The following is an 11790-nucleotide window of genomic DNA, read 5'->3' on the forward strand; positions in this document are numbered from 1 at the left end:
TTAGTGACCAAGCCAAGGAACCCTCTATACGGCGCAGTAACCCTCCCGGTGGCCACCATGCCATGTGATACGCGAAGGTCGGACCCCCAGCTCAGGGCAGCAGCCCCGCCTCATGGATCTTGTCTCTGCCCCTCTCCCTTCACCCAGCAGAACAGGCGCTACATGCTGAGCACCACGGCCCGCCCAGAGTAACTCAAGGGTCTCTCCCACTGGGTGATGTTTACCAAGCATCAGTGGGAAGCATCTCCCACATCGACTTTTGATGGTAGGAAATGACCTGGTGCCACGGGGAGCCATGGAGTGAGTCACCTTCTTGTCCTAACCTTTCCTCCTCATGTCCTCTGGGTCTCCACCTACCCCCTCCCCATCTGGGGGAAAAATAAACTAAGAAACCCACCATCAAAGAAATACACACACCCCATGGCCAGCATCCCCACAGAGAGGCGTCCACACGCTCGCCAGAGACCCTGAGAGGGGCATCCTTGTTGCTTTATTCTTGGGGAGCAAACCCTGAAGCCCCCAGTGTCAGTGCCAATGGGAGGAGGGGTGGGTCGGGAAAGGAGACAGTTGTCCCCCTGCCACCCACACACACCAATACAGACAGGCTAAGCAAAAGCAGCCGGCGCCAGAGGGACACAGAGGCTGTGCCATCCCATTCATTTGTTTGCAGCCTGAGACCAGGCAAAACTCATCTGTGGTGACGGAGCTCAGGAGGCAGCTGAGGAGTGATGGGGAGCGGGGGGTGGGGTGGGGAGCAGGAAAGAATGTTCTGGGTTGATGGGAATCAACCACCTTGATCGAAGTATTGGTGACATGGGCATAAATACTTTTCACGAAAGTGATGGGGGCACTGAAGATCTGTACATGTTTTTATACAAATGATTCCCCAATTTTAATAAGGGCCATGGTGGGGGAGGAGCAGCTATCCCATTCATCTGAAGTTAAGAGAAGTGGGTGGCCCGTAATCAAGCTAAATTCTTGGGCTCTGACCACTTTCTGCTCCAAAAGGGCTGGACAGTTCTCCTGGGGGGAGGGTAGCAGCGCACCCCAAGTCCCACGACAATCTGCAGGGAGCACATCCGCCAAGCACAGACTGTGAAAGTAACGGGGCTTGTGCGCCCCAGACAACATATTGTCTACACCCCATCTACCTGACAAGACCCCGCCGCGCGGCTGCGTCTGACCGATTCCCTTGACCCCATAACAAAGACCCCCTTTGTTCCCTGGTTAATATCCTTAGCAGGTCTGTCTAGACTCACTGTGGCAGTAATTGTCCTGTGAAGTCACCAGGACCTGTGACCCGACTCCTCCTTGCCCCACTTGAGCAGAGAAGGCTACAGATGGCCCCAAGCCAAGGGGGTCCAAGCCCTCAACACCCACCTGAGCCTCCTAGGGCGAGAAAGACCCGCAGCCAGCATCCCACTCCCACCACCCAAGAACCGCGGGGAGACAGGACACTCGAAAAATGCAGTCCCTCCTGTGTGGGGTGCTAGGGGCAGCGGCATTTTTTCCTGGGAAAGAGGAAAGGAGGGGTGCCCCTCTGTCCCCAGAACTGCCACCTCCCGAATGTGGCTGGTGGGAAACAGTTCACTCTCTGCTGGGGCGCCAGTTCACCCAGGGCATGAAGAAGGAAGGTCAGATAAGAGAGAGAGGAGAGAAACAGAAAAAGAGAGAGAGAGAGAGAGAGAAGGAGGTGGGGGGAGGGAGAGAGAGAGGAGGGAGCAAAAGACAGACATGGAGAGAGACACAGACTGGGAGAGTGAGAGACAAGAGACATGAAGAGACAGAGACCCAGAGAGGCCAAGAGAAACTCAAAGAGAGAGAGACAGAGGGGGAGAAAGATATATGGAACGAGACATGAAGAGAGAAGGGGAGAGGCAGAGACCCAGAGAGAGAGACAGAGAGAGACACCCAGAGACAGACTGAGAGTGACAGAGAAACAGAGAGAGACAGAGAGAAGGGGAGAGACAGACAGAGAGAAGTGAGTTAGTTGGTCCCTGGCAGAGGAGGAGGAGTTCCTTCCACAGGTGGCAACTTGAGCTTCAGAAAAATCAGTCGGGACAGTAAGTAACAGCTGCTCACCCCGCCTCACCAAACACCCATCTTCAGCTTGAGGTGACAGACATCCATGGTTGCCCGCAACTCATGTCTGGATCACACCAAGAACACTCTGAGGCATATTTTCTTGAGGGATGGATTTGACCCATCCGATGACTACACCCTTTCCACGGGCAAATCCGTTTTATCCAGAGAAACTGAAAAGCACCACCAGCGGCTCCGAGCCACCCCATGCGTGGATCCGGCAGATGCTCTGCTGTGCAGAAGGCATGGGACCCAGGTGCAATTCCACTGACACCAAAGTTCTAGAACAGGTAAAACGCACCTACGGAGGCCATAAAGTCCGCAGAGAGGTTTACACCTGGGAGTGGGGTTGGCGGGTGCAGGGGGAGTAGCTGGGAAAGGACACAAGGGGCTTCTGCAATGGGGACAAACAGAGAAGGGGCTGAGAGTGTTCTAGGTCTTGATCTGGACTCAGGTGCTGCGGAGGTACAGACATGTAAAATTTCATGGACGAACACCGCTGTGCACACTCAGGGTACGTACACGCAACTCCAGTTTTTTTGTTGTTGTTGTTGTTTTAAGGGAAACAATTGGATCTGGGAAGGTTGGCATTTTTTTTAGCTGGGGAATGGTGGAGAATTCTCTCTTCTTGTCTCATAAAGTTGGGAAGAAAACTGAAAGTCTTCTAGAGGTGAGGTCTGGAGAGATGGGTGACTGAAATATAAGGGGTTATTTCCCCACCGGCAGCAGGATGAAAAGCTGCCATCTTCCACCATCTGAGTCCCAAAGCTAGGAGGGATTTCCAAAGATTGTTTAATTGATTTTTCTCCTATTTAGATGCAGATCATAGTGTCTGGGGCCCAGGAATTCAGACACACGGCTTTGTGTCCACTCAGCCCCGTGAAGACTCCTGTCTGAAACTCGCACAAAGCCAGACACACACGTCTTCAGAAACACGCTGTTTCCTTTTTGTCTGGGGCTCCAGGGAGCGGGTGCGACGAGCAGGGCCTCAGACATGCTCCCATCTGCGGAGTCCCGGGGACCCTGTCCCTCTGTTCTGCTAGCAAAGTGGGGTGAAAATTTTTTAAAAAGGGAGAGGAATGTGGCCAAGATTTTGAGGTCTGGAAGAAGGGTAACAAAAAAGGTGGGGCACCTCAACTGGGAATAGACACACTGAGGTTTCAGCTTGGATTTTTCTACGACTTCAGGGCTCTGGAGTGGAAAGCAGGGGATGCTTTAAATCAAGCAGCTAATGGGCTAGGATTAACACCAGTTTGGCTCTGGTCCGTGCAGATCTGATTTATATAAGGAGAAAACTTTTCTCTCTTTCTCTCTGCCCATTGTTCCCCAGTCTGTCCCTCCAAATGTCCCAGCTGACAAAGAAACTGGAAGGCTCAGGACAGCGGGAAAGACCTCCTCCCCCCCAGTATGCAGCCTTTGCTTCCTCCAGCTGCCAGGAAGCAACACTGAGGGTCACTGCACCCCCTCTACAAGGTTAATACATCCCCCAATATCCCTGCCTGGTCCCCCAAAACCTGGCTGTGGCATGGGATACTTCCGAAGAAATGCCGCTCTGGTTTCTGAGCTGGATGACCTCAGATAACTCTCTCTGTGTCTCAGTTTCCTCATCCATAAAGTGGGCACAAGAATAACTGCACCTAAGGGCTGTTGGGAGAATTCAGCAAGCTGGGCAACAAAAAACGCTTGGCGCACAGCAAGCACTCAACAAACGCAAGCTACAGTGGTAACTATCTTAGAGGAAGTGTATATCAAACTTAAATATCTCTCAGGAAGCTTCACGGGAGACGGTCTCTTCATAGGTTCCTTCCTTTCTTTGGTGTCAAGTATTTCCAGGGTAAGCCCAGCCCCAAGCCTGATTCCTCCCCTCTGGATCCAGTTACCTGGACTGCAATCCAGCTGGCATTCACAGTGTGTTCCCCAAAAGGGCCGAACCCTGAAAAAAATAAGAAAAGCAGCATGTCACCACCCAGCAGCCCCTCCTGGCCTGCCCAGGGCCAGGCTGCTGCTTTCATCCAGGAGAATGGAGCAGGGAGCTTCGGGAGCAGCTGCCACCTGGGACAATGTCGGGGGCCTGGTCCCAAGTTCTGGGGTGCACCCAGTGTCCCTTCAGAGCCCTCCACCACACAAACTTGTCTGCTCTTAACAGAAGCTGTGAGTCCTTTGTCGTCCTCACTTTCACCTGACCTTCATGCCCAGCAACAAGCCAGTGCCCTCCTTTTGCCCCAGAAAAGGCTGGCCTTGTTCCCTTCCCAATTTCTTCCCCTATCCTTGACCCCCAAATATAATTTTATCATTGTCTTTGTGCCTCTTCCCTGGACTCTGGAACTTCAGGGCCACAGGTGGTCTGTGAATCGTCGCCTGATAAGGAACGGCCCTTAAGGGATGCAAGTGGGTATCTCCCAGGTCAGGCTGTCCAGACGTCATCCCACCACCCTCCTCCCTACTCACTCAAACTCCAGGCCCCATTTACAAACCAGATTCTCACCTGAGGATGTGCTAAGTGCTCTGCATGCCCTGTGGCATTCAGCCTCCCTGTGCCTCCCTTTCAGGCAAGGGTGTTTCCTGGGTCCATTTTAGAGGAGCCAGGACTGAGGTACAGAGAGGTGAAGCCAGCTGCCCAAGGTCTCACAGCAAGAAGATGGAAGAGCACGGATTCAAACACAGACCCAGGAGAGTCTGTGGCCTCCCTCTTCTAATCGCCCCAACACACCACCTAAAAAATAAACCTCTCTAAGAAAGCCTGTCATTGAACCATGGGTCACTCCAGCTGGGCCAAGTGTCCCAAGTGGTATCACGGCCCTGGGAGGGATACTGTTCCCTGGAACAGCAGGGGGGCCCCAAGTAGGGTCAGAACCTCTCCACCCCTTTCCTCCTCCTGCATGGACCAAGTATGAGTCCCAGCTCAGCCATTTACAAACAAGGTGACCTCTGTGAGCCTCAGTTTCCCCCTCTGCAAAATGGAGACAGTAAAGATTTAATGAGCTCATGCAAGAAAAATGCCCAGTCCCGTGGCTGCCTGCTGAGTCAGGACTAAAGTAATAAATAAGCAGCTATAGGAGGGCTGCAGGGGAAAGTGACCCTCTGGCAACTTGACACACCTGTTTGTCAGATAAGTGGCTTCTTCCATATTCCTGGAAATTCGAGGACCAGCCCAAACCTCCCTGGACCACAATATACCTGCTCGAACCTTAGCTGGATTTCTCACTCTGACCCCTCCTGACAGGGTCAAAATACCGCACCCCCCCACCCCCCACCCCGACCAGAGGCCTGGCAGAAATTGACCGCACACGAGGCTCCGAGGTGGAGTCTCCTAGAGGAGAAGCAGTTAGTTTTGGGGAGTCGGTGACAGTGGGGCGGGGGTCCGGGCTCACCCAGAAACAGCCCGGGCAGGAAAGATTTTGACCAAGACAGTCCTTGGGACAAGCGGAAGAACGGCCGGGCACCCGAGGTTCCCCGAACTTCACCTGCCCCTGCCTCGGGGGAGCAGCCCCCCATTAGCGCAAGACTCGGGGAGCAGTGGCTGGCAAGAGATTAACTTGTCACGGGGCACTTCCTGCCCGCAAATCGGCCTTTGTCCCCTGGGACCGAGGGTGGTGACAAACCCGACCTCGGGAGGGGCAGGGAGGAGTCCAGTCCAGCCTGCCGGCCGGGTAGACACAACAAACAGGTGCCCGGAGGGTCCCTGTCCCCGACTGGGGAAGGAAGGAGGCCAGAGGGGCTTGCTCCGTGTGGGGCACTTGGCAGGACCCCCACGTCCTTGCCTGCCCCGACTCCTGACAGTGGGACCACAGGGGCGCCCCCTTCTCCACTTTCTCTGTCGCGCGGACTGAGCTGGGCTCCCGTGGGCGATGACATCTTCCAAACCTGGGACGACTTCTAGCACCTGCCCCACCCGGGCCACCGCGCTTCTTCCGGCCCCGCTGCCTCCGGAGCCGCCCGACCCGCCCCAGCCACGGGCCGCCGCTGCCGCGGCCGCCATCAGCGCACTACCCGCGTACCCGTCACCACCACCGCCTTCCTGGGCTGCTCCATGGCGGGCTCAGGCTGCGCCTTTGACCCACTCCTGTCCGGACTGGCGAGACCTCTGCCGCCGCTGCCGCCGCTCGGCCACCGCGCCGCCCCGCCCCAAAGCCCGGCCCCGCCCCGCCCTGGCCCCGCCCCCGGCCGGGCCGCTGGGCGTGCGCGTCCCCGCGACCAAGACGCAGAGTGCACGCCTCATCCCGAACTCTCCCCCCAGTAGTGCGTGGTTGCCCCCACTCCCCAGCCTTAGTTTCCCCACCCGTAGGATGGGGACAGTTCGTCCTACAGGCTGTGGCCGCTTGAACGCGAGTCACGCGCTGGGGACGGAGACAGTTATTCATTCCACAATGTTCACCGATCGCTTGCTGTGAGTTATATCGGTGCCTCCCACCTCCCTGTGAGCAAGGCTCCATTAGTCGGCCCCTTTTACAGATGAGGAAACTGAGGCATAGTTCGGAAGGCCATTCACTTAAAGCCTCCTGGGGTTACAGATGCGGCATTCAAGCCAGGAGTTTGAGGCGGGGATGAAATAAAGTGAAAACCGGGCACCCACAGCTGGGTGGTGCCCAAAGCAGGCTCCTGTGTTGCTAAGGAGGCTGATGTGGCCCCAGAGACCTGGGCCTTCCCTCCCTCCTTCTCCCAGCTGCTCTAGACCCAGCAGTCCTCCAAGGGCCCACCCAACACAGTCCCACCTTAGGGCCTTTGCACTTGCTGTTTCTTCTGCCTGGAACATGCCCTACAGGTTCCTGCAAAACTAGTTGCCTCTTCAGGGCTCAGCTGGAACATCACCTCCTCCTAGGGGTCCTCCTCACCCTGGCTGAAATTCCCCACCCCAACTCACCACCACCCCAGTAGGTCCATCTCATTTCCTTGTTTCATCCTCTTCAGAGCAGCAATCACATTCAGAAATCATTCCTTTATAGGCACTGCTTTTTTTTTTTTAATTTTATTTATTTATTTATTTTTGGCTGCGTGTGGGCTTTTCTCGTTGCGGTGAGTGGGGGCTACTCTTCATTGTGGTGTGCGGGCTTCTCATTGCGGTGGCTTCTCTTGTTGCGGAGCACGGGTTCTAGGCACTTGGGCTTCAGTAGTCGCGGCACGCAGGCTCAGTAGTTGTGGCTTGCGGGCTTAGTTGCTCCCCGGCATGTGGGTTCTTCCCAGACCAGGGCTCGAACCCACGTCCCCCGCGTTGGCAGGCAGATTCTTAACCACTGCGCCACCAGGGAAGCCCGACACTGCTTTTCTGGCTTATTTCCCATTTCCTGCCCTGACTTCCAGAGCAGGGTTATGTCTCCATTAGAGCCTTGTGCCTGGCACACAGTAGGTCCCCAACCCACATTCAGCAGAGGCCAGCATTATTCCTAAAATAGCCAAAAAATACAGCTCAGTTTCTGGCCACATCCTTAGAAACAGGACTGGACCTTGGACGTGGGTCACTGACATCTCATTCCAAGCAGCCTTGGCCCAGATTAGTCAGGGTGCTGACCAAGGACCGTCTACCTCTGGCCCAAACCTCAGAATATCCAAGGCAGTGTTCTCTGAACTGCCCAGGAGCCTTGTTTGCAAGCTCAGACCAGAGGTCACACACTCAGTGGCTATTTTGGTCTCTGGCAGTTTCAGGTAGAATTCAGAAAATCTGAAATCCAGCCTGGGCCAGCTGTGGGAGCGAGATCTCAGCCAAGTGGAAGAAAAGAACAGAAGAAAAATCTCACCAAGAATCTGGTTTTATAACTCAAACGTGTAATAAGTGTCTGGTACAAAGTGCATGTATTGCTAGAAGCTGGGTATGTGAAGAGAGGGAAACCACAGAGGGTTTCATTTTCCCCCCCATTGCACTGGGAAAAAAAAAAAAAAAAAGAGGAAATTGATGACACCGAGTTAGCGGTGATCAGAAAAACTGCGTCACATGCTACTGCCGAGAGTGACGGGGGTAAAAGTTAGCATTCACTGGATGCGGGCCCTGTTTAAGCACATCACTGATGTTCTCTTTTTTGATATCACAAATCTTTGGAAGGAGGAACTATTCTTATCCCATTTTGCAAGTAAGGAAAAGGGACCCAGAGCAGCTAAGCCACTCGTCCCAGGTCACACATGGAAGGGGCTGGGATCTGGATCAGAAATAAGTGGGTGAGTCCTTAGGGAAGGAAAAGCAGGACCAAAGTCCTTAAGGAAGGACAAGCAGGGCCAAAGAAAGCTGGCTAGAGGGGCCAAGTTGTGTGTTCACAGTCTGGCTTTGCAACAGTGTAACGAGCAGCTCAGTGCCTGTGAGGGGTTAGGTGAAGGGAGGGGAAGGGATGGAGAGCTCTTTTTTTAAAAAACCAAGATGGTTACATTGGAAAGCCAAGTGCAGTAAAGTGGTGCAGCTACTGTGGAAAAGTTTGGCAGTTCCTCAAGAAGTTAAACATGGTTACCATAGGCCCCAGAAATTCCACTCCTAGGGATAAAGCCAAAATAATTAAATAGGTGTCCAAATATTATAGGTGAAAGTTCATGACAGCACTATTCACAATCGCCAAAAGAAAAGAAAACAAATGTTCATCAACAGATAAAGAAACAAACCGTGGTCCATTCATACAATGGAATATTACTCAACAGTGAAGAGGAATGAAGCCCTGACACATGCTACTGAGTGGATGAACCTTAAAACACCAGGCTGAGTGAAAGAAGCCAGACTCATAAGGCCACATACTGTATGATTCTATTGATATGAAATGTCCAGAACAGGCAAGTTCATAGAGACAGAAAGCAGATTAGTGGCTGCCAGGGCTGCAGGAGGGGAGATGGGAAGTGACTGCTAATGGGGACAGGGTTTCTTTTGGGGGTGACAGAAGTGTTCTGAAACTAGATAAGAGGCAATGGTTGCACAGCATGGTGAATGTATTTAATGCCACTGGATCATATACTTTATTTTTTAATTTTATTTTTATTTATTTATTGGCTGCGTTGGGTCTTCATTGCTGCATGCGGACTTTCTCTAGTTGTGGCGAACAGGGGCTACTCTTCATTGCGGTGCGCGGGCTTCTCATTGCGGTGGCTTCTCTTGTTGCGGAGCACGGGCTCTAGGAGTACAGGCTTCAGTAGTTGTGGCTCACGGGCTTAGTTGCTCCGCGGCATGTGGGATCTTCCCAGACCAGGGCTCGAACCCGTGTCCCCTGCATTGGCAGGCAGACTCTTAACCGCTGCGCCACCGGGAAGTCCCTGGATCATACACTTTAAAATGGTTGAAGTGGTAAGTGTTATGTGTATTTTATTACAATGATTAAAAAAAAAAAACAGCGTGGAAGCATTGATGGAATGAAAAACAAATGTCAGAGTAAGAAAAATGTGTTTGCAAATGCAGAAAATATCTGAGGAAGGAAGAGTAAGAAATTGATAACAGTGGGGGCTTTGGGGAGGGAACCGGGATACGGGGGAGGTGAAAGTGGGGGTGGAGGGGAGACACCCTCAGCATTTCTTCCACTGTGTACATACGTGGACTACTCAGAAATAAAAGATGAGGGCTTCCCTGGTGGCGCAGTGGTTAAGAATCCACCTGCCAATGCAGGGTACACGGGTTCCAGGAAGATTCCACATGCCGCGGAGCAACTAAGCCCATGAGCCACAAGTACTGAGCCTGCGCTCTAGAGCTCGCGAGCCACAACTACTGAAGCCCGCATGCCTAGAGTCCATGCTCCGCAACAAGAGAAGCCACCGCAATGAGAAGCCCGCGCAACGAAACAAAGAGTAGCCCCTGCTCGCCGCAAATAGAGAAAGCCTGCACACAGCAACGAAGAACCAACACAGACAAAAATAAATAATAAATAAATTTTTTTAAAAAAGAAATAAAGATGATACACTCTCTTTTTTAAAAAACACCACTCGATTTTTTAAAATTGTGGTAAAACCATAAAATAGACCATTTTCAAGTGTACAGTTCAGCAATGTTAAAAGTACATTCTTCACATTGCTGTGCAACCAACCTTCAGAACTCTTTTCATCTTGCGAAACTGAAACTGTACCCACGAAACAACTCTCCATTCCCCACCCCACCCCAGCCCAGCCCCCGGCACCCACCATTCTACTTTTTTTCGTTGTGAATTTCACTACTTCTAGGTATCTCATATGAGTGGAATCATACAGTATTTGTCCTTTTGTGACTGGCTTATTTCACTTAGCATAATGTCCTCAAGGTTCATCCACGTAGTAGCATGTGTCAGAATGTCCTTCCTTTTTAAGGCTGAATAATATTCCACTGTATGAATGGGCCACATTTTGTTTATATATCTATCCATCAATGGACACTTGGGTTGCTTCCACTTTTTGGCCCTTGTGAGTAATGCTGCTGTGAACATGGATACACAAGTATCTTTTTGAGATCCTGCTTTCAATTCTTTAGACCATTCAACTTTTCTAACTTCCTATTTGGAAATATTTTAAGACTGACAAAGTTGCAAAAATAGTTCCCACTCCATGGACACTTAACTAAACCATTGTCAAAACCAGGAAATTGGGGCTTCCCTGGTGGCACAGTGGTTAAGAATCTTCCTGCCAATGCAGGTGACACAGGTTCAAGCCCTGGTCTGGGAAGATCCCACACGCGGCAGAGCAACTAAGCCCGTGCGCCACAACTACTGAGACTGCACTCTAGAGCCCGCGAGCCACAACTACTGAGCCCGCGTGCCACAACTACTGAAGCCCACGCGCCTAGAGTCCACGCTCTGCAACAAGAGAAGCCAACGCAATGAGAAGCCTGTGCACTGCAACGAAGAGTAGCCCCTGCTCGCTGCAACTAGAGAAAGCCCGGGTGCAGCAACGAAGACCCCACGCAGCCAAAAAATTAATTAATTAATTAATTATTTTTTAAAAAACCAGGAAATTGACGGTACGATGTAATGGACTCAGGTACCACACCTTATTTCCCGGAGTTGTAAAAACAAACAAACAAAGAAACAGAACAAAACAAACAAAAACATTTCATTTGTGAAGAATTTTTCCTCTTAAAATTTCTATGCAATTTTCTTAGGGAGAGAATGGAGGGCAGCAAGTATGGTGGTTAGAGCCAGCTTGCCTGGGTTCAAATTCTGCCTGGCTCCTCACGTGGTGCCTGCTCTCAGATGAGTTATTTTCCCATTCCAAACCTCAGTTTCCTCATCTGTAAAATGGGGATCAAAGAGTACTGGGGCCCCAGTGAGTCCTGGGAAGGAAGGTAAAGTATATAATAGGAGTATTAGCATGGATAACAATGTGGTCACACAGAATGTCTTCATGGAGCATCTTTTTTTTTTTTATTGATGTATAGTTGATTGACAATGATGTGTTAATTTCTACTGTACAGCAAAGTGATTCAGTTATACATCTATATACATTCCTTTTCATATTCTTTTCCATTATGGTTTATCACAGGATATTGAATATATTACCTGCACTATACAGTATTTTTTAAATAGAATGCACTGTTTGCATATGGAAAGATGAGTGTGATGTATTGCTTAGTCAATCAACAAACCCACAGTCTATCCAGTTTCTTCCACATGCTCTCTCTCCATGCCATCTCCAATCGCTCCTAACACGTGTCACTGCTATAATTTCACTTTTATTCATACAATTGTGCAGCTGCCGACTGTCTCCCTCTGGACTGTGAGCCTGGGAGGGCAGGGACCTGATCTGACTTGGTCACCACTGCGCACAGGGGCCAGCACGCATCGGTGC

The 11790-nt window shown here is 51.4% G+C and overlaps 1 protein-coding gene across 6 annotated transcripts in view; it reads right to left on the minus strand.

Moving 5' to 3' along the window:
• Positions 1-6204, minus strand: part of PGPEP1 (pyroglutamyl-peptidase I) — a 44513-nt gene extending 38309 nt beyond the window's left edge. For 5 of the 6 annotated variants that reach the window (XM_082381393.1, XM_082381392.1, XM_082381391.1 and 2 more), the window contains exons 1-2: positions 6081-6204; positions 3963-4015 (exon numbers count right to left, since the gene is read on the minus strand). In XM_082381393.1, the coding sequence (XP_082237519.1) occupies positions 3963-4015; positions 6081-6114 (87 nt within the window). In that variant the 5' untranslated portion in view covers positions 6115-6204. Of the gene's footprint in view, positions 1-3962; positions 4016-5453; positions 6055-6080 lie in introns of those variants that run through there. The other variant, XM_082381394.1, reaches the window with a different exon arrangement.
• Between the last annotated feature and the right edge of the window lie 5586 nt (positions 6205-11790).

Source organism: Balaenoptera borealis, assembly GCF_965194805.1.
Source record: "Balaenoptera borealis genome assembly, chromosome: 2".
Taxonomy (NCBI): domain Eukaryota; kingdom Metazoa; phylum Chordata; class Mammalia; order Artiodactyla; family Balaenopteridae; genus Balaenoptera; species Balaenoptera borealis.